Raw genomic sequence first — 23,245 nt, forward strand, 5'->3', positions numbered from 1 at the left:
ATAGAAGATGTACTAGAGATTCCAATGAGATTTCCAGGAGTTTAAATGGGCTGCTTTCTTCTATCTTTTGTATTGGCTAATGGAATTAGGGGGGAAAGCAAAATGTTTACCTCAAGACAAGGATTCATAGATGGTAATGGATAAAGCAGAAATTAAGTTGCAGAAGACAGGAGAGTTGCATAATAACATTGTTAGATAACAATATGACCTTTGTTATTCATTTTCATCTCTCATTCCCTGCCCAGAGGAAAAAAAACAAAGAGTTGTAATCAACTACACGGTGCATAAGTGAACTGTCAAAATTGTATCTGTCGTCATTGGTATTAAGGAAATACTTTCATTGTGCTGAGAAATTTTGGTACCACTTCTCCTTTCCTTCCTCTCCCCAACACCAAATCACTTTTAAATCATTATTGATACTATGGCTTTATAATCTGAAGGTAGACTACTAGACCAGAAACTAAGCACCATATCAAACAGCTGGGGAGGGAACCACACACAAAACCACCCACAACTACTTTTTTTTTTTTTTTTTTTTTTTTTTTAAACTGGTTGTCGATATTTTGTGTGTTACTCCTTTGGACTATCCACTTTATCACAGTGTCATCTGGAACCTTGAGCTTAATAAGCTTGGCTTGCATTCATAGTCATATGCCATTTAAAAATTGTTATGTTTAATGTGGTAATTCTAAACATTAGTACAAACTATTTGTGCTGAGACAGCTTCCACCCCTGCTTGCTTCTGCTTTGTGGGAGGTGGGGGGAAGGCTGGGAGGAGAAGGAAGATTCCTGTTTATTGAAACAACTTCGACTTCAAAAAAGAAAAAAATGCAATTTTAATATCTGGAAGAATTGGAAGGGAGGACACTAATATCTTGTTAAAGTTACTAAAAAGAGGTTGATAAGGAGGAACAATCTAAACATGAGTTTGCGGCATAATAGGTGTGCAGTGACACTAATGACCAGTAATATATATTACACAGAGGCTGTAGTTTTTATTTAGCATGGCCTTGGAATAAAATAGTGTTAACCATGAGTGTTACACGATGTAAAGAGCATACACCACCTCCTCCTGCTGCCTGGCTCCTGGAGCACAGCATGGTGCCCCAGGGCCAGGCCCAGGTTTTCTGCCCAGGCCGAGGGATGCAACTGCTGCTTTCTGGTTGGCGCTCACACGCATGCCACAAGCTCTCCATATTCTCAAATTCCACTGGTTGTACCAGAACAGAGCTGGTGTCTGAAAGATACCCTGGCACCAACCTAAGCCCCCCTTTCTAATGGGCTGGTCCAGCTTGAAGTTTGCTGACTCTTGGGGAAGATACATGCCTGAAACAGTGTCTGGGAATAAAAGACACACACTCCCTCCAAGAACTGCTGCCACAGGGCAGGGTTGTCCAGCCCCCCGATCTGGCTCTGGTAACTGGCACCAGTTTTCACTTGCATGCATGCAGGTCTCACCAGTAGCTGTCACTTAGTCCTTACAGCATGCAGAGAGAGAAATATTTAAGATTTAATAAGAAAACATAAGATAGGACAGACTGCAGTGATCAGGCACAGGGCTCAGCCAGACAAGTGCACTTAAAAGCTCTTATGCCCTTTTTCCTCCTACCCCTCCTCTTTGTGCCTCCTTGCCCCCCCCTTTGCCTGCACACCCCTTTGTGGGTTTGTAGAGCGCTACCAACTCTCACACCCTTCCCAGTTGGGGACCCCCTGGTTAACAGTCTTACCAGGTGCAAAGTGCTGCTTGATGTTCCTGCAGTTTCTATATAGTCTGTCAGTTACTGTGAGTGGGAGGTTTGTTTCTTTTAATTGTCTGTTTCTTTTGTTAGATCTGTGTATTTTGTTTTCTGGCTTTTCCCTTTTTCCTTAATTTCCAAATTGAGGAGGCTCTTCATCAGATAACCTCACTGGAATAAGCATCTTCACACTGTCGCTCACATGCCCTCATCAATTACTGTGACTGCCCAGGTTTTGTCATCACTGCATCACGTATCAATTGTTGGTCAGCCTTGTGTCCCCTTGCATTGTTGTTTATGGCATCCTCCCTGTCTTATTATCCCTCGTTGCATTGGAAAAGGGCCTTTACTCTTAAAAGAGGAGACATTCTCCTTCCACATACTCTTACAGTGAATATTCTCTATGACTGATGAGATTTCTAAGTTGAAATTTGAAGAAAAGGAAGAGAACCAACAAGTTAGTCACAGAATATAATCACAGTAAGATTGACTGTGAGAATTGAAAAATCTGAATAAATTGAGAACAATAGAATATTCTGTTTCACAGTGATGGAAACTTGCAAGTAAGAAATTTTTTCAATTTTTAAAGATGATAAAAAATTAAGCCTGTTGTGCTTAACCTCTACTGAGCAAATCCCCTAGAGAGCACCACTTAAGCACCTGTGTGCCAGTCAACAGATGTGCGGCTGTCATCAGGAACAGGCTATTCAGTAACTGCTAGAGGTGTTTATTTAATTAACTTCACAAACTAAGTTAAGTATTTTAAGGGTGCTGGTTAAGTAGAAGCTTATCAGGATGATCCTGGGTGGGGGAGGGTGAGTACTGAAACAGTGAATGGTTGAAAGGACAAATTTGCTGTAGGAGAATGACTGAAAGGTACTTTCAATTAAAACTCTCCAGTGATTTGAAACAAAACAGCATTTTAAATTGCTTGTTTTTCCGTGAATTAGGCAAATGCATCTTGTGTCTCACTTTTGTTCTAAAGCACAAGTCATTATGTGTTCATTTTTTCCATGTGTCTTCAGTACATAACAGACACTTACCTCATTATTTTCAATAGCTTGTAAGTAGGAAAAATTATTCTAACAATCATTAAAGAAGTCTGTTCATTGTAAGCAGTACTTCTACTAGATTTTTTTAATTTTTTTTTTTACTGCAGGTGGGTAAGAAGAATACTAGTTTTGTAATTAGACCAACCAAGGTACTGTTGAATCAAATAAGAATCTTTTATTAGGCTAATGCTTTTTAATTTTGTTTCAGAATTCTCGAAATTCGCTTTTGGCTTCTTCTGGATTTGGAGTCTCTCTCCCAAGTGCTTCCCAGACCTTGGTATTTGGGGGTGGAAGAGGCCAATCAAATGGAGTAGTGACTCCAGAAAGCAAGTCTTCTGGGTTTACTTTTGGTTGTAGTACTGGACAAGAGGCTCAGAAAGATTCTGATCTTTCCAATAACTTGTTTTTTCAATGCATGTCCCAAAATCTACCTTCCAGTAACTACTTCACAGTCGTTTCAGAGAGCTTGACTGAAGATGCCTCCAGTCGGGACTCATTCAAGCAGTGTACAGAGAATGTGGGTGCTGGGACCTGCAAAGGTAAAATTCTTTCAGCGGACACTAAACCAGGAGCCCAGTCTGGCAGTTCTGTGGAGCGGAAGCTGCCTGTGGAATCCATGCCCACCCTTACTCCAGCCTTTTCACGAGGCCTGTTGAATACTCGCCCCTCAGATAGTCATGAAAACTTATTTTTACAGCCCCCAAAGCTATCAAGAGAGGAACCCTCAAATCCTTTCCTGGCATTTGCTGAGAAAACAGAACTTAGTCCTTTCAGTGGCTTTGCATCTTCATCTCAGACAGGGGTTTCTACTCCATCTACAGCTGTGGGTCATAAGGCTACTTCTGGCTGGCCAGAATCACTCACATCTACAGACTCTTGTCTAGCTAAGAAGAAAACCTTGTTTATAACAACTGATTCCTCAAAGATGATCTCCAGTACTCCTTGTTCAACAGTTGCTGTTGGTGTTCAGAGTCCTTCCACCATAGGGAATGGCCGTTCCAGCTCACCAAGCAGTAACCTGACGCAGCCCATTGAGATGCCCACACTTTCCTCCAGCCCAACAGAAGAAAAACCAGCTGTTGGGCCTGGCCAGCAGGACAATCCTCTTCTGAAAACATTTTCTAATGTGTTTAGCAGGCATCCACCTGGCTTTTTCTCTTCACAGTCTGAATTTCCACAAGAGAACAAAGCCCCCTTTGAAGCTGTGAAAAGATTCTCTCTGGATGAGCGGAGCTTGACATCCAAACAGGACTCAGACTCCAGTACCAATAGTGACCTATCAGATTTGAGTGACTCTGAAGAACAGTTGCAAGCCAAGGCTTGTATGAAGGGAATCCCAGACCACTTGATGGCAAAGCTAGGTCCCAATGCAGAACGCAATGCTGAATTGCTGCTGGGGAAAGGAAAAGGGAAACAAGCCCCAAAGGGCCGACCTCGCACAGCTCCCTTAAAAGGTGATAGCTTGAATGTAGGTTGTCTTGGATATAAAGGGGTGGGATACTTGTATTTCTCCTGTATGATGAACTATGTGAAATAGCCACAGGTGTAAACCTCATTTATGCTGGGTAGCCAACATACAAGATATTTACAAGGTTAAAGTTTAATACTTCTTGTATGCAAATTAATGTGTTCACTTTGAGAATTGTTTAAGCATATATATGTCTGGACAAAACTGTTACACTGCAGACTTGGAAACATTAGATTCTTTTTGTGTGGATTTGTTAATTTTACTGCTAACTTACATCCTAATTAAAAGTACCAACTGTTAGTCTTTGATGATAATGGGCTGTAGGTGTTGTCTAAAGCAGCTGATTGTTGTGTTGGGATTGAGAGCGAAAGCTGGAATGTCTGTAAGTAAATGCTGTTTGGTACTTTGTGTAGCCCAATTTAACCAGATGACCCTTCCTTTTACAAAGGCTTTTTACTTTTAAAATAACTGTGGTTCTGGTGCATGGAAGACTAATAGAAGCTTGTCTGCTGAAATGATCAGTCTTACTGGTTTGTCATGGGTATGAACGTACAGATTTCTGAAAATACGTGTATTGGGGCCAGTATCATTTTGCTGTTTCAGTTAACTAATGAATTTTTACTTCTACTTTGCCTCACCCAGTTGGCCAGTCGGTACTGAAAGACATGAGTAAGGTGAGGAAGCTGAAGCAGTCAGGTGAGCCTTTTCTCCAGGACGGCTCTTGCATCAATGTAGCCCCACATCTGCACAAGTGCCGGGAGTGCCGTCTGGAGCGGTACCGCAAATTTAAGGAGCAAGAGCAGGATGACTCAACTGTGGCATGTCGCTTCTTCCATTTCCGGAGGTGCTCAAATCCTTCCTTCCTTCATATGTAGTTTATACGCAGAGCTTGGACCATGTCCAAGCACAAAGTATTTGTGTTTTATTTAATTTACTTGCTTGGGTACAATAGTGAAGATTTTGAGTATCTTGCATTTCCCTGCATCACCTGACTGGTATTTCCTTGCTCAGGCGGAGAGGTGAGGGAAGAGCTGTTGCTGGAATGTACAGCTTACAGCTGTGTGACAGTAGGAGAAGTGTTAAATCCAGCCTTAGGAGATGGAATTTGCTTTATTGGGTAATAGTTTTTGTATGCAGTAACTGTTCTTTTGCTCTGTCATAAGGAGTTCAGAACAGAGAGAAAATTTTAATTTAGTCAAGTGATGTGATATTGCCAGCATGAACGAGGCTGATGTTTGACTAGGTTTTGTAAGTTGAGTACAAAACTGATTTCTAGGAGCAGGCTGCTGCCTGTATTTTCTCTGTGTACTACGTATGTTCCTTTGCAGTTCATGTTTCTCTTCATCTTCCTTATCTGCCTATTGTAGCAAGCACAAGGCATCATTTGAAAAAAGATGTTTACTCGCTTTTGGACATTTAAAGGATGAAGAAAATTTTTAGTATGTGCCACCCATAAGGATTATAGCTGCTGCTCTTCCTGAACTTGTTAAAAAATAAACTATCTTTGCGATTAAAATCAAAAATATTTTTTGCTGAAAAATAAAGTTACTTTTAATAATGTCAGGAGACATTCAGGCTTCTCTAAGTTACATTGTTATACCTTTTACCACATGAAGACTAGGAGCATCAACTGCTACTGATAGAACAGTTGTCTCATATCTGGGGAGAACAGTGTCAAGAAGAGTAGGTACAATAAGGATTTTTGTCTTTTCTAATGTGAACTGTTAGAGCAGTTGTTAAGTGCAAGCATTACTAGCCAGAATTGAAATACTGGTTTCCCAAGAGTTCATAGAATCATAGAATCATAGAATATCCTGAGTTGGAAGGGACCCTTCCCTGAGTTGGGAAATAACTTTCTACTGAGTTAAAATAGAGAACGAACCATGCACAATTTTACAAGCAGTATCATGCAGCAGCCCAAATAATTTTAATTTTATCATCTCGTTCTATTAACAGTATAGAATTATACCAATCTGTAACAATCTCTCATGTGGAATTTCACACCAACACATACTGGGACCTGGGCATCCCTTCTGGTGGGTTTTGCAGCCATTGCCTTCATGTACCTTATTCTCTTCTTTATTTGGATTTGCATAATAATTTTACTGGCTGTAAATTATTGTACTGTAACTCAAGCCTTTTTCCCCTTTCCGGATCTATATTTTGACATAGATTGCATTATAAATTAATTAAAGGTGGTTAACAAGCTTACTTTATCCTCTTTTCTGCAGGCTGATATTTACCCGGAAAGGTATTCTACGAGTAGAGGGTTTCTTGAACCCACAGCAGAGTGACCCTGATGCCATGAGTCTATGGATTCCTTCCTCCTCCCCTGCAGAGGGGATTGATTTGGAGACTTCAAAATACATCCTGGCCAATGTTGGAGACCAGTTCTGCCAGCTTGTTATGTCAGAAAAAGAGGCAATGATGATGGTGGAGCCACATCGTAAGCTGGGTTTTTGATGTGTTTTTTATCCATCTTCTGTGTGTGACATATACCATGCAATGGAAGAGTTAAATGAGTAATATAACTTTTTGTCAAAACGCTTCTCCTCTTCTTCAAACAAGAAGGCTATATTCACTTCTTTTGGGTGTGTGTAATTTTGTAAATGCTATGTAATCCCACCAGAATTTGGGATTTTTCGTTTGGATCAGTGCAGCCTTTCTACAAGGAAAGCTAACGGTAACTTTCTGAGACATCATTTGTTGATTGTTCAGTAAACAAGTGCAGAAATTAGCTGACCCATGCTCCTAAGAAAATAGAAGTGAACACTTTTCATGTTGACGAGCTCCACTTTAATGAGCATCTTTTTTTAATACTTCAGTCTTATTATACTCCAGGGACATCACATAAAAGCACAGGGTTTTCTGTGTAGAGAACAGCACACACATTCAGCGTGCAAGTACTCAGCTAAGGAACTAGTTGACAGCATTGCCACTAAAAGGGGTAGTGTGTTTGGAAAAAATTTCCTCAAGGTATCCGGTTCAGCCTGTCATATTGATTGCTCTGTCTGATTTTTCACTTTAGTTCCTGGAACTTATGAGGGCATCCATTTGGAGAGGACTACTACTTCAGCAGATTTCTTAGTTCAGAATCCAAAGAACTGATAGTCATCCAATTAATGATATTTAAGACTCATTCCTTATAGTTTTATATGTTCACGTTATTTGTTCATAAAGCTAGCAGTTTTACAATTTTCCTGTAACTTCCATGAAGTTCAGACTCTACAGAGCTTTGTGAGGTGCCCCATTTCTCTGTAGTGTGTGTTTTGGGATTTAACCTTACAACCTCTTAGAAATGGGGATTTTGGTAGTGTCAAAGGACTAGCAACTCAAAGAGTGTCTCTGGATGTAAGAAGTATGTGTTTCTATACTCTGCCCCCAAGTCATGTTTCTGTGAATTGCTTGTCAATGTTACTGTGATATTCTCAAATTAGATGAGAGAAATGAAAAATGTCAAAGCAATGATTCCTAATGTTCCTTCTATTTTTAGAGAAAGTGGCATGGAAGCGAGCAGTACGTGGTGTGAGGGAAATGTGTGATGTATGTGAGACAACACTCTTCAATATTCATTGGGTTTGTCGCAAGTGTGGGTTTGGGGTCTGTCTGGACTGTTACCGGCTGAGGAAGAATCGTCCACGTAGTGGTGAGTACTGGATTTTTTCCTTACTGTCATCTACAAAACAGCTGGCTTTCTGTGGGGATAGTTTCTGGGAAGTTGATTAAGCTTTTGTAGGAAAGTTGGTAAGTATCAATGTGGGAGTCTGTAAGTTTGGAACTTTAGCACAGCTGCCTTATATGTTGCTGTTCCATTCTCTATTTCTTTAAATAACTGTATTTTATCTATTTGGTTAGAGTTTTATGTTAAAATTGTGACATCAGTAGGCATATGTTGTGTACTGAGAAAGACTGCTGTCTAGTTCCATCTTTTCCTCAGCTAAAGAAGAATTAAATAATACTATGTATGCCTGGTCTGAACCATCACAAGATGGACTAGTAAGCACACACTATAGAGAACCACTTCCTGTACAAAGGAGTTTTTGGAATGTTTTCTCTTTTTGATTCCTTAATGCTTTTTTAATTAAGGAAAACTTCAGTAACTTTGATTTGTAACAAATAGGGAGATAATGTTTTTGCAGAAGTGAGTATCAGATGTTTTTGTGTATATTTGTATTGAGACAGCTTTGGTAGTATGGATGCTGACAATGGCCAATCTTAATAAATGTAAATCTACTACTGACAGTTACGTGACTCTATGAAGCAGATGTACAAAATACTAAAGATAGTGAGTACTGCTATCTGCCTGTTAAAATAAAGATTCCTGAAAGCACTGAATTATCAAAGCAATGGGTTTTAAAATTAGATAAAACTTCACCCCTATTTTTGTATAAGGAAGAAATTACTGCCAGAACACACCGGAAAAGTGCGAAAGAGTGTACCAGTCTTTAAGATGTAGTTAACCAGGGTATAATGGAAATAATTGAAAGACAGTAAGTAGAATAGTGTTTTTTTTTTTTTTTTTTTTTTTGCATTTTGGCACTGTACATGTTTGGAAAAAGCATTTGGGACTGAATATGCCACTGACAGAATGTGGTATAAAGATTTTCATGATTCAAGGGCAGTGGTCCTTTAACACCTTCTCTCACATTATAAAATATATATCCTTATCCATGCTAGGTTAAAATAAAGATGTCTTGGGCACATGGGAAGTTTGTATTTGTTGGTGTACAGAGGAGGGTCAGTACAGAAAAGATCGATATTTCACAGTGACATATAATTGTGGTGTGTGTATTGCTTATGAACAGCTTCCTGAAAACAGTATCCTAATTCTCGTTTATTAGTAAGTCTGAAATTTTGGGATGGGCCAAAATGGACAACAGAGGCATTACCTTAATACAATTACTTGCCTCAAGAGGCTTCAGAACATTGTGATGTAGAAACAACCTGTGCAGATAAAAGGTCTAAAGGGACCCTGAAATGAAGTTGTATATCATAGAATCATTCAGGTTGGAAAAGGCCTGTAAGATCATCCAGTCCAACATTTAACCTAGTACTGACAAGTCCACTACTAATATGATCCTTTTAATCTTCTACTCCCCTTTTACTGCATTTTTAAAGGAAGAGAATGGTGTGCAGTTTATGCAGCAATGTCTATGTAGGCGCAACTTGGTTTAGAATCTGAAGTAATATATATTTGTCAGGCTGCTTTTCAATCTATTTATTTGTTACTTTTTAGATTTATTAAGCAGATATAGTCACAAGAAGGCTTAGTTTCTTCTTCCTTAAACTGATATGCAAATACTTGTGGAAAAGTTTGGGAGATGATGACGTTAAAAGTTAGAATTACTGTACAACTTAGGAGAGTGATACGAGAACAATGGTGATCTCAAAAATTGAGGAAAGAAGCAAACACTTCTAGGTGATAGAAAGTAGTGAACTCCTTTGATTGTGATGAAGGGAAAATTAACGTGGTAGCTTCATTATCTGGATGCAAAGAAGTTGCTGTGTATCATGTGCTAATGATCTGTTTTTATAATTTATTTCTGAGATCCCCAGGTTAATCTTCTGCACTGTAAAGAATCTGAAGAAACAATATTGATGCATTGTATTGTAAAGTTCTAGTGACTTTTTTAATAAGTTTACTTCTTTGTATGTCTTTATTCCAGAGACAGAGGAGATTGGTGATGAGGAAGTGTTCTCATGGCTGAAGTGTGCAAAGGGTCAATCTCATGAACCAGAGAATCTCATGCCAACACAGATCATTCCTGGTACAGGTAATGCTTGAAACTTGAAAATTTATAGTTAAGGCCTTGTTTTTAGATTTCTTTACATGTGATATTAAAAATCTAAACTTTATTCCAGCCCTTTATAATATTGGAGACATGGTTCATGCAGCACGAGGCAAATGGGGTATTAAAGCCAATTGTCCGTGTATTAATCGGCAGAACAAGTCAGTGTTGAGACCAGCCGTCACTAACGGAATATCACAGGTATGTAATCTTGGGCTGTAATCACTTTGTTTGACACTACATTTTAAAGATCTATTAAAATGTTAGATTGTTTAGGCTAATCTACTGTGAAACACACTTTTTCTTGGTGTGTGTTAGAAGTGTCTTGCCTAAGCAAAATTAATGGGATTAATTTTTTATTAATTAATAGGATGCTTTTCAGGGGCGTATGCTGTAATTGTTATTTACCAAATGGATATCACAGAATCATCTACATTGGAAGAGGCCTCCAAGATCATCTAGTCCAACCTCTAACCTAACACTAACAAGTCCTCCACTAAACCATATAACTAAGCTGTAAATCTAAACATCTTTTAAAGACCTCCAGGGATGGTGACTCCACCACTTCCCTGGGCAGCCTATTCCAATGCCTCACAACCCTTTCAGTAAAGAAGTTCTTCCTAATATCCAACCTAAACCTCCCCTGGCGCAACTTTAGCCCGTTCCCCCTCGTCCTGTCACCAGGCATGTGGGAGAATAGACCAATCCCCACCTTGCTACAGCCTCCTTTAAGGTACCTGTAGAGTGCAATAAGGTCACCCCTGAGCTTCCTCTTCTCCAGGCTGAACGAGCCCAGATCCCTCAGCTGCTCCTCGTAAGACTTGTTCTCCAGACCCCTTACCAGCTTCATTGCCCTTTTCTGGACTCGCTTGAGCACCTTGATGTCCTTCTTGTAGCAAGGGTTTGATCTAATCCTTCTTATGTATAAGTTTGAGCAGGAAGCCATTCATATTGATGCTCTATCTTAAAACAATCCAGTGTGAGCAGTTTGCAGTTTACAAAGTATACTTTGTTACGTTTCGTGAATGTTATGCTGAATCTAGAGGAGTTTTGTTACTGCTCACACAAAAATCCTCCTGTAAAAAGAAAATATAAAAGTCTGGGCTTGCATTAAAAAATTTGCTTAGTAGTACATGGTAAAGTTCATGTCACAGTGCAAGGTCTAATATACAGAGATGACAAGCTTCTGTACTCTGCTGCTACATAAGCGCAAAGGAATTCTTCTGTTAGCTTGAAGCAAACAAAAAAAAACCACAAAAAAAACAGTGCTTTAGATAAATAAAATGTTCTCAAGCTGAACTCTTCCCTTTGTTCAGCATTTAGCAGATGTTTATACCTTTGTTTTAGCTTCCGACTGTAAATGCCAGTGCATCAGTCCCTGGAAGTGAGAGCACCTTTTCCACTGGAGCAGGGACAGCGGGAGCAGGGCAGCTAGAAGTGGACAGTGTACCAAAATCTGAAGCAAATGATAGTAGGACAGAAGAACCTGCAAAAACAGAGACATTATCAACCAATAACACTGCTGAAACAAAGACTAACAGACCACTTTGTCCAGAAACAGCCCCATCATCTGCCTTACACTGGCTTGCAGACTTAGCAACACAAAAAGCGAAAGAAGAAACAAAAGGTGAGCAGAACACGTGCATTATGGGGTTGGAAATAAAAAATAAACAATAATGTGCTGCTTACTTGCTATTCTTTGTGAGAGTGTACATTCTTAAATAGAATGTTTTTTCTTTGCGTCTGGAAGCAGATTTATTTTTTTTTACAGGCTTAAGAATATGGAAAACTAGGAAGATGATATTGCTGAAAATAAAAAATACTGTCTTGTCACTCCCAGTTTATCTCAGTGCTGGTTCTTGAGTTTATTTTCTAAGTAATAAGCAGCTGGTATCCTGATGTAAAGTGACAGTAATTAATTTCAGATGTAGATCTGTCAGTTTATGAACTATTGAAGTAAACAAAGCTGTTCAATGTGCAATCTGAAGAGTGCATTTCCTAAGAATATAGAGATTAGAGCCTACCTGAGTCAAATGAAAGCTTAGAACTTCTTTAAATACTCGATAGACTGAGAGTGTGATTTCCAGTATGAAAGTAATTCTTTATAATATACACCTCAGAGTTGTCAAAGGTAGCATGACTAAAACAGAATTATTCCTGTCCACATGTCTAGTAGAAACTGCTTTATATGTCAGTCTTAAATGCTCTTGAATTTTTGCAGTGCCTAGCAACTGTAATATTTTGACTGTAGTTAAAATTTGAAATATTTTATATCGAAACATTAATTTGGAATGTCAAGGAAATATTTTTAATTAAGCCTGTTACAAAGTTATGGCTTCTTGTACATCAAACACTGTCAGATCAGATAAACTACTGTGCTACTCGAAACCTTAACTAACAGGCTGCTAAGAGTAAAATCTGTCTGATCTGATGTCTTTGTCATTCTCTTCAAGGTGTCCATTCACTGTTGTGGTGATAATGTACCAAAAAATTATGTCAATACCATATTTAATGCAAGAAGAACTCATTTCAGAGGACTTTATGGTCATTTGAAATTTGCATTTTTTTTCCCTTCATTTTGATATTTTTCTTGCAGAATCAGGATCACTGAGGTCAGTGCTTAGTAAAGAATCCCACTCACCCTTTGGATTGGATTCCTTCAACTCCACTACAAAGGTTTCCCCACTAACCCCAAAGCTGTTTAATAGCCTGTTGTTGGGCCCAGTGACATCTAGCAACAAAGCAGAAGGCTCCAGCCTCAGAGATCTGCTACACACAGGGCCAGGAAAGCTTCCTCAGGTCCCATTAGACACGGGAATTCCCTTTCCTCCAGTCTTTTCTGCAGCTTCTACGGTAAGCGATTTTGTATTCCCTCAACAATGTCTGTTATAGAAAAGAATTTTGTGATGATCTAACAGTTTTAATCTAATTTTTTTTTATATCATCTTATTCTCAAATGTTGAAACAAACGTAATATCTAGCCAGGTCCACCACCCCACAAAGTTGTAGAGAATTTTGATGTTCATTGTTAGTTTGTAATTTGGTTTGCTGATGTGGTGGAGAAGCTATTTCTTCCCAGAGACCAAGAAAGTGAGTTACGTATAGCCTTTAAATTGTTTAACTGATGATCAGCATCCCTGTAAAAGCTCACTTTAAAGTGGATCTTTAAAAGCATTGCAAGAGCATACTCTCCAAAAAGACAAAAACTTGTGAGCAAATCAGTTCCTTAAAAAGCTTAAATGCCTTCCAAGTATATATAAGATTGTAAATGAATGTAAGATGTGTTTAGTATTTCTAGAGGCTTGTTTTGGAATAAAGACACTTTGTTTCTCTTTAATTTGATTTGGAGGAAATAACCTTAAAAAAAAAAAATAAAAACCAACAAATCAATGGTGCTTGAAATGCTTAAAAACATTTAGTTCAAGAGAAGGGAACGTCCCCTGGGATTTATTAAGACTTAGGTCTTCCCAGAAGACTTACTCCAAAAGCCCAGGCAGATAGAATGAGGGAAGATGATGAAATGGCTTGTCTCATAGCAGATTTTTTTTCCTACATGTTAAATTTGGGGAATGGAACCTTAAAAATTGTTCATGTTGTTTGCTATTAGTAGAGGGAACTGCAGCTCTAAGGGAAAACATGTCACTGCTACAGGAAATTGAATCCAAAAATACTATTTTCTCCTCTCATCCCTGAGTACAAGCTCCAATGTTGTGATCACATTTTAAAGCAAGTTATTCCTGCAAGGCATGAGAGGGCCTGTCTTGGTTTGTATCTCTGTCCTCGCAACTGTATGCATTCTCTCATCACCTTTAATCAGATTTGTTGTATGCTTTATTTTTTTCACTTTCTTGACCTCTGGTCTTCCAGTATAAGAGATGTAGTTAAGTTGTTGCCTCTATCAACAAAAGGCATTTAAGTTGTTTCTGTTACGACCCCCATCACTTTCTTATTACTCACATTCCTGTTCAGGAATCCTACAATCTGCTTGTAGCAGGTTATTTTAAACTTTACCATAGTAAAACAGGAGCATATCTGTTTCTGTTCTTACTGGATATATGCCTGTGTCTGCTGATTTGTTTACTGCTGAATATTTTTTTGATAGCAAAATGTTCATGACTGAAAGCTGAATGAGAGCAGATAATGTCTGCTGTTGCAAGATGAAACTTACCTCTGGGTTTACATCTTCTAGGGGGCCAAAGGTAAAGCCAGCCTGCCTAACTTTTTAGACCATATCATTGCTTCTGTGGTGGAAAATAAGAAGACATCTGATGCTGCAAAACGAGCTAGTAATTTAGCTGACACGCAAAGAGATGTGAAGGAAATGGTAATGGGTTTAAATGTTCTGGATCCACACACTTCCCACTCTTGGCTTTGTGATGGTAGGCTCCTTTGTCTTCATGATCCTAGCAACAAAAACAACTGGAAGATCTTCAGGGAGTGTTGGAAACAAGGCCAGGTGGGTGATGACAAATTGCCAACCTTTATGGCTTAGAAGTATCCTGACAGTTTAATCTCTACCTTTGTTAATGTATCCATTCAAACTTTGGCCAGTTGCTCCTGGGTGCATATGATGAACAAGGATTTCAACCGTAGCACTGTAAACAGGGGACACAGCAGCCCTGTCCACTCCATGCTGAACTGACTCAAGTACATGTGTTGTTCTCAGCTTGACAGCCTTTTAAGTTGTAGTGTGATTTGTGCTGAACCTGCTCTGCCACAGCACGTTAGTGAATCCATTTCGATTCCTGCATGCATCCTGCAGGGATCTACCCCATACTTGATGCTTTATAGCCTCAGGAAAAGGTCCATTCTTTCCAGCTGCAGCATGTACAAGAATACAGGTGCTGCATGAAACAAGTTCTGCCAGAATTTTGGGGTATAGTGATGGCAGTGACTCATTTTTAGCCTGCAGCCTGTATGAACCCAAGTATTGGTTTGGATTCAGCATCTCATGTGTTGAGCACTCTACTGAGTGGTCGTTGACTGATGAGGTCTTCAGTCAAGAGAGAAGACTTAGACCTGCTGCCAGTATATAGCCACTGTTTCAGATTTTAGTCCATAGTGCTGCAGTTCTTAGACTTCTCCAGAGAGTCATTAATATTGGCCTGGTCAGGCAAGCTGAAGCTTAAGAAATGTAACTGCTGCTACTCGGGAAGCGTACCCGTAGCTCTGACAGATTCTGGTGTCCATTAGTGTTCAAACTGTGTTCTTAGCATTTGGTTCCAAAGCTACCTCTGACACTGTTACCTTCACTTACTACTCGGAATTGAGACCCTTGGTGCTAGATTGGTATGTCCCTTATCTTCTCTTCTGGGGAGGTTCTTGTTGACAGCTGTTCTGTTGTTATTGTTCTAATATTCTTGGAACTAACGTTCTTTACTTATTTTGTGTTGCTCGCAAGACATACATGCTGCTGAGCTGTGACAGAGGAGCAGATCAGGCTTCACATTCCTCTTTTGGAACTCAGAGTCTATTCCTGCCAGTGGAAGAGTACTTCCCAGTTAACTTTAGCATGTCCCATGGGGACATTTTTGCATCCACTAGGCACATGTATAACTAGCATGTACCCATGAGAACTGCAAAGAGGCTTGTGCCACCACCAACCACAGGTCAACCAGTTCTTTTGTTGACTTCACTAGTCAGCTACTAATAAGTGTTAGGGGCTACTGTACCTCCCTTGTCTGACTAGAAATGCAGCCTGCTGGTGGTATTGCCAGCTTTCCCTCTAATTGCAGTTGTCTTCTTGTCCTCCTGGATTCTTCCCAGAGTGCACAGGGACCTCATCTTTTTTGAACCTGTTGCATCATTCTGAATTATAATTTCTGATCAGTTTTTTTGCACTCCTGTGTTGTCAGTCATCTGCCTGTCTTGGCTAAGAGCTGTTAAATTTCTGGTCAGTATGCTCTGGCAATTTTCTCTACTCTATCTGTCAGCAAATAATATTCTCCTCCTGAAGAGGATCCTAAATAATTTGGCAGCTACTGACAAAACACTTGCTCATCAGTATCTGTGCAGATTAAACTGGCTTTATCACCAGAATCAAGATGCTGCATGTGTCCATGAGGTCCTTAATTGTTAATGAATCTTGAGATTCTCCTGATGGAGTCTAGAGATGGGATTACTGATTTGCTGTCAGATGAATGTGTAACTTCCAGTGCGCATCACCTTCTAAGCTGGTGCAGACTCTGAGACTTTGGCCACAACAGTCACGTTTATATACTGTTTGTGAACCTCTGTTTTAGGCTTTTCCCCCAAATGTGCTAGGGATGATTTTTGCATGATTTTATCATTCCGAGGCCCCTTTCATAGCAGCAGTCCCATCCTTATTCAGGGATTCTCCAGTGATGTTGCATTCACATGAGTTTACTGCTCAAAGGCAGAAAGCAAGCTACTTGGAACTCTCTTACTCCTGCACCAGACAGAGCAGGTGACCCAGGTGTTGCTGTTTTAGCAAGGTCATTTTAAACAGAATTTCTGAGAGCAGAGATTCTCTTAACAAACTGTTTTATCACAGTTCTCTTTCAGCTGAATCCACAGCCCAGGTGCCCCTTTGAAAGTGAAGTCAAAGAACATGAATTCCACCCCAAAAAAATCACCTTCCCTTTTCCTGTTCTGTGGGTTGAAAAAGGCTAATTGGAAAGTCTTAAATATCCCCTGGCCCCATAAATGTTCCCTAGGCACTAGATCTGAGTCATATGAAAATCTTAGCCATGGTAGCATCCCAAACTGGTAACAGAAAATTATTTTTTCTTAATGTTTGGATAACAAATGGCACTCCTAGTGTCATTCAAGATGAGCAACATTTTTCAAATACTGTCTTAGAAATCGTCAGAGATAAGTTAAACTATGTCTTATCCCAGGCTTTACCAGAAGACCATAGGATTACTTCTTTTTGGAGCTGCTTTTCCAGAGCGTTTCGCTGTCCTGAACGCAGTTCTTGCTCAACTGGGGATACCGTCACATGATTCTTATCCTTATAGAAACATGCTCTTTTCTGAGTTCTTGTACTAGGTGCTCTCTCTCTCCCGCTCGCCCCCTCTCTCCCTTTAAGGTGGTGTTGGAGGTTTTTCTTTTCTGCCTGTTTTTTGAGAGCAGTTATGGCACAAAATGTCTTCCAAACAAGTCTACTGTCTTTTTATCTTGCAACCCTACCAGTGTTCCTCACTTGAGGGAGAGCATTTTCTTTCTTTCATGGGAAATTCTCTGCTTAATAGCTGGAAGGGTTCTACTAGGTTAAATAGATTTCTGTTCTTCTTGTTATTACGTTCAAATGCTTAAGTGAATACAGCAGGGAACAAAATATGTCATTATTTGCCTGGGCTGAAGAAAACTAGCTTATCCATCAGCTTAAAGTCTACCTGGCAGGAGTTTCCACCCATCCTGTGAAAGGTACTGTGATTTCTTCCTCATCCATGATCCTTATTTTTCTGTAGAATATGATTGAAGTCTATCCAAATGTTACAGCCCTTACTGGGATCAGGGAATATATTTAAATTTGGGATTAACATAATCTGCTCTGTCATTTTAGGGAAGTTTGCTACTTGTCAGGGACTTACATATTGGACATGGTAGAACGACTGCCAAATCTTATCTGGCCCTCAGACATTTACCCCCCTGCTGCTTTTCCATATTGGCACAAACAGTACTGGGGAGACCTGGACAGTATCAAGAGTGAATATATGGCTCTGGGATTACTGGTCAAAGGCATGTGGGCCAGGTGGTTCTCTCAGTCTTGCCAGTGAGGGAGAAGTACTTGAAGAAGGATGGACTGATCCTGCAAGCCGTTGTTTGTGTGTCTGGTTTTGACAACAGGGCTTTGGGGTTTTATTGTTACAGGAACGTTTTTGAGCATCAAGGACTTCTTGGAAGACTAGCAGGATAAAAGCATCTTTGCTAACAGGCTGGCCACTGTGATTAGGAGAGCTACAAACTAGGAATGACAAGTGAGGGAGAGGATAGCTTTGAGACACAGAAAGGACTTAGTTGGCTGGGTTGTCAAACAAGCTATGTGGGGTGATGTGAACAGGAAGGCTTTCATACTCAACAAAACAGAAATGAAAGGGGGTCCACCTCAAACCTGTTCCAAATAAGGAAATGTCTATATCACAGCATTTTGAGGAAACCTCTCATACCATTTCTTGGAAATCAACAAGACCTTTCTGAAGTGCCTGCACACTAAATGCATGCATTGCGAGGAAGAATTAGCATGGGGTTGCAGGGCCACAGTCTCATTGGTGTAACAGAAGTGGTGGAATAACTCACACAAGAGTACGGCAAGGGATAGGTACAGACTGTTCAGGAAGGACAGGCAAGAAAAGCAAGGAAGGAGTATTGCTGTTTGAGAGACCAGCTGGAATGTGTGAAATTGCATGAGAATGGATGATGAGCCAGTTGAGAGCTTATGGGTCAGGGTTAGCAGGTAGACTGGACTAACATGAGTAACATGATTATTAATATCTGCTATAGACCACCTGATCAAAAGGAAGTGATGAGGCCTTCTTCAGACATTCATACCATCATCAAACAAACTGATGAAGTACGAACTAGATAGGTGGGCAGGGAGGTGGGTTTAAAACTGACCAAAGTGCCATGCTCAGAGATTCGAGATCACTAGCACAAAGTCCATCTGGAGGCCAGTTGCTAGTGGTGTACACTAAGAGGTCAGTATTGGGTTGAGTACTATTTTATGGAGTCACAGAATGGACGAGGTTGGAAGGGACCTCTGAAGGTTGTCTAGTCCAACCCCCCTACTGAGCAGGATCACCTAGAGCACCTTGTGCAGGATGGGATCCAGGTGGGTTTTGAATATCTCCAGAGAAGAGATACAGAAGAGAACAGGCAACCTGTTCCAGTGCTCTGTCACCCCACAGTAAAGAAATGCCCCCTCATATTCAGTCGGAACTTTCTGTGCTTCAGTTTGTGCCCGTTGCCTCTCATCCTGTCACTGGGCACAACTGAAAAGAGTTCGGCTCCATTTTCTCAACACCTTCCCTTCAGAAATCTGTGTACATTAATGACGTCTCCCTTCAGTCTTCTCTTTTCCAGGCTAAACAGCCCCAGTTCTTTTAGCCTGTCCTTGTATGACAGGTGCTCCAGTCCTCTAATCATCTTAGTAGCCCTCCTCTGAACTCACTTCTGTAGTTCTATGTCCCTTTTGTACTGGGGAGCCCAGAACTGGACAGAATACTCCAGTTGTGTCCTCACCAGGGTTGAGCAGAAGGGGAGGATCACCTCCCTCGACCTGCTGGCAACACTCTTCCAAATGCAGCCCAGGATACCGTTGGCGTTCTTGGCCACAAGGGCGCAGAGCTGCTCTCCAGCAGGTCATTCCCAGCCTGTACTGGTGCTTGGGGTTATTCCTCCCTAGGTGCAGGACCCTGCACTTGCCCTTGTTGAACTTCATGAGGTTCCTCTCAGCCCAGCCCTCCAGCCTGTTGAGTTCCCTCTGAATGGCAGCACAGCCCTTTGGGATATCAGCCACTCCTCTGAGTTTCACATCCTTATTAATGACCTAGATGCATGGACAGACTTCAGCAAGTTTACAGACAGTAAAAATTTGGGAACAATGGCTGATACATGAGATGGTTGTGCTGCTATTAAGGCAGACCTGAAGGCCAGAGAACTGGACCAAGAGAAATCTTCTGACTTTCAACAAGGGGAAATACAAAGTCCCGCACCTCAGGAGGAGTAACCCCATGTAGCAGTACTTGCTGTGGGCTGACCAACTGGAAAGTAGCTTTATTTAGAGGGACTTTGGGATCCTGGTGGATGACAAGCAATACATCCTCACAACAGAGAAGGCCAATAGCAATTTTGGGCTGCATTAGGAAGAGCTTTGTCAGTGTCAAGAGAGGTGGTCCTTCTACTCAACACAGGTAAGGCCGCACCTGGAGCAGTGTGTCCACTTCTGTGTTTCTAAGTATGAAAGAGACATGGATTTACTGGAGCAAGTCCAGTGAACGGTCACAAAGATGATTTAAAGGACTGAAGCATCTTTCAGGTAAGGAGAGGCTGACAAAGCTGGGATTATTCTGGCTGGACAAGAGAAGTTTTGCTGGATTGTGTGGAAAATCATATCAATGTGTATAAATACCTGATGGGAATGTAATGAAGAAGAGGGAACTAGACTCTTTTCAGTAGTGCACATGAACAGGACAAGATGCAGTGGGCACAAATTATAAAAAAGAGAAGCTCAACCTGAACACAATAAACAGTTCTTCAGTGAGTGTGCTCAAATACTGGAAGAGGTGGCACCGAGAATTTGTGGAGTCTTCATTCTTGGAGATACTCAAAGCCCAACTGGAGATGGTCCTGGGCAACCTGCTGTGGCTGACCCTGATTGAGCAGGGAAGCGGAGTTGGACTAGATGTTTTCAAGAGGTCTTTTCCAGACTCTGTGGTTTTGTTGTTTTGTTTTTTTTTTTCCTTTTTTTTTTTTTTCAGAAGTTGGCAGGACTGAAGTAACATGCCCTTTTTGTTTTCTTAACCTTCAGTCTTCTGGAGTTGAGGTTTCATTGCTGCTTTCTAGATCTTAAAGGCTACGTGATAATATATTTGAAAAACAAAGCCACTTGTGTTATTCCCAAAGGGTGTTTTTTTTTTGTTTGTTTGTTTGTTTGTTTTTTTTGTTTTGTTTTTTGTTTTTTGTTTTTTTTTTTCTCCTTCATGGAGAATTTTGAATGAATAGGCATTGTCATTTAGGGAATAAAATGGGATACCATCCTGTTAGAGGCCTTCACAGAACAATCCAGCTGAAGCAGTGTTTAGTTACTGGGGTGTTCTAAAACAGTGTATCTTTACAGGTGCTTGCCTCTAGCTTTTTGGATATCTTTGCCTAGAACTCTGATGCTACTAGAATGTCTAGTGTCATGTGCTCCTCAGGATTGTACTTAGCTCTTTCTTCATGTAAATAAAACCAAGGTCCACCTTCGAATCATTGCTAATGTGTAAGGCCCAGCTTGAAGTTAATTCAGCCTTTCACAGACACGTGAACTGTCATTTGAACGTAGGTAGCAGTAAACCTAAAGTTTTTCAGGTGGCATAGTCCATGTACAGTTTATTTTTTTCCCCTCTTAAGTCTTGCAACTCTAGTGATTGCAGTAAAGAGACTGAGACCCAAGTCGTCTTAAACTTAAAAGTCTTTGGCCACTGTTCGGAGGATTGTCTGATATACCTTTTTCCTAGTATTGTTAGTTTAGGAAACGCCTTGAGCGTTTATGGGGAGAGGCCACTCAAATTTTGGTTTGGATTGTGTGTATGTGGTTAGTCTAAATATCTTAAAACTCATTTTGCAAGTAAACAGGTGCTTTTCTGCCCCTTGATTTTGTACTAGAGAGTTAATGATGAACCATCATTGTATGTAAGGAATGAGGGAACTAGTTTAAAAAAAAAAAAAAAAGGAAACGAAATCATATCAGAATATGGAAGTTTCATATCAGTTTGTTTTAATACAAATGCAATTTCTAGTGGTAGTGGCATTTGTGCTTAAACAGCAGGGTTGGTGGGACTCAAGACAATTCCACAAGTAGATTGACCTAGGATTGCCAGGCCTCCACCCAGCTGCTCTCCCTCTTCTACAACAGGACAAGAGCAGAAAGTAAGATGTAGCAGCTTGTGGGTCAAGGATAAAGACAAGGGAGATCAATTACCAGTTACAGTCACAGGCAAAACAGATGCAACTTGGGAAAAAATAATTTATTGCCAATTAATAACAGAGTGAGGTGATGAGAAACAAAGACAAAACTAAAGCACCTTATCTGCGCCCACCCCTCCTTCTTTCTAGGCTCAACTTCACTCCTTCATTCCTGCCTCTTCTACCTCTTGCCCCCACACTTAGTGGTGCAGGGTGACAGTGAACGGAGATTACAGACAGTTCATAACACTTGATCTCTGATTCTCCTTTCTCCTCACCCTTTTCCTGTGTTCCAGTGTGGGGTCCCTCCCATGGGATGCAGTCCTTCATGAACTCCTCCAACATAAGTCCTTCCCATGGGCTGCAGTTCTTCAAGAACTCCTCCAGCATGGATCTTTTCTACAGGATGCAATCCTTAAGGATTGCTTAAGGACTGCTCCAGTGTGGTGGTTCCTTATCGCCGTAGTTCCTTGCAGGAAGCCTGTTCCTGCATGAGCTCCTCTCCATCGGGTTGCATTTCCTGCCAGGAGCTTTCACCAGCTTGGGCTCTCCATAGGCCACAGCTTCTTTCAGGCCAGATCCACTTGTATCACTGTGGGCTCTTCCACAAGCTGCATTGTGGAGATCTGCTCTGCTATGGTACGCTACAGGCTGCAGGGGGGCAGCCTGCTTCCACCATGGTCCCCTCGAAGGGCTGTGCGGGAATTTCTGCTCCGGTGCCTGGAGCACCTCTCTCTCATCTTTCTTCACTGACCTTGGTGTCTTCAGGGTTGTTTCCCTCACATTTCTTTTTCTCACTCCTTTCTCACCTCTGCGTATTGTGTTTTGTTTTGTTTTTTTCCCTTTCTTAAATACATCACAGAAGTGCCACCTGCATTGCTGATGGGCTGTGTAGTGTTCCTGTCCTGTGCCTGGTCAGAACTGTCCATGTCTGGCACAGGGCAGCCCCTGGTCTCATCTCACAGAGACCGCCCCTGCAGTCCCCCAACTACCACAGTCTTGGCTTGTAAACCCAAGACACTTCCCTTAGTAAGTCTAACAGAGCATTGCTTCTAAGGTAACTGCACATTGCCTGGAACTGAAGCTTGCTCTGATTCTGGCTGTATGTTTGATGAACAAAAAACAGACATGGGTGAAAACAGATTTGTGGTGTCCTTTATAAAATAGTAGTCAGGAGTCTCAGCTCTAAAGAACGTTTGGCTGCATGTGTAAGAAATTTGGTTACAGTGGAGTAAGCATGCATCTTTGTATTCTCAGCCCGTGCTGGTATCTGGTGTCCATAAGAAGTTGAAGTCAGAACTTTGGAAACCAGAAGCTTTCAGCCTGGAGTTTGGAGATCAAGATGTAGATTTGGTGAACTGCAGGAACTGTGCCATAATTTCAGACGTGAAAGTGCGTGACTTCTGGGATGGCTTTGAAATAATATCTAGTAAGTAATATCTATGGCTGACAAGTTGAACTGAGCAGTCTGTCTTGCTACCTTCAACTGCCCCTTTTCCACATGTTTTCTTAAAAAAAAAAAAAAATAATAATAAAAAAAAAAGTTATAAATCTCATCCAAAGAAGCCA

General features: G+C 40.8%; 1 protein-coding gene across 1 annotated transcript in view; it reads left to right on the forward strand.

Annotated features, from left to right (window-relative positions):
• KDM3B (lysine demethylase 3B) overlaps positions 1-23,245 on the forward strand; it is a 53,175-nt gene that overhangs the window by 18,911 nt on the left and 11,019 nt on the right. Inside the window, exons 8-17 of the mRNA XM_032196780.1 lie at positions 2,997-4,242; positions 4,899-5,100; positions 6,488-6,702; positions 7,750-7,902; positions 9,923-10,030; positions 10,119-10,246; positions 11,393-11,672; positions 12,642-12,898; positions 14,235-14,501; positions 22,934-23,105. Of these exons, the coding sequence (XP_032052671.1) occupies positions 2,997-4,242; positions 4,899-5,100; positions 6,488-6,702; positions 7,750-7,902; positions 9,923-10,030; positions 10,119-10,246; positions 11,393-11,672; positions 12,642-12,898; positions 14,235-14,501; positions 22,934-23,105 (3,028 nt within the window). The remainder of the gene's footprint in view (positions 1-2,996; positions 4,243-4,898; positions 5,101-6,487; positions 6,703-7,749; positions 7,903-9,922; positions 10,031-10,118; positions 10,247-11,392; positions 11,673-12,641; positions 12,899-14,234; positions 14,502-22,933; positions 23,106-23,245) is intronic.

This window comes from Aythya fuligula, chromosome 14, assembly GCF_009819795.1.
Source record: "Aythya fuligula isolate bAytFul2 chromosome 14, bAytFul2.pri, whole genome shotgun sequence".
Taxonomy (NCBI): Eukaryota; Metazoa; Chordata; class Aves; order Anseriformes; family Anatidae; genus Aythya; species Aythya fuligula.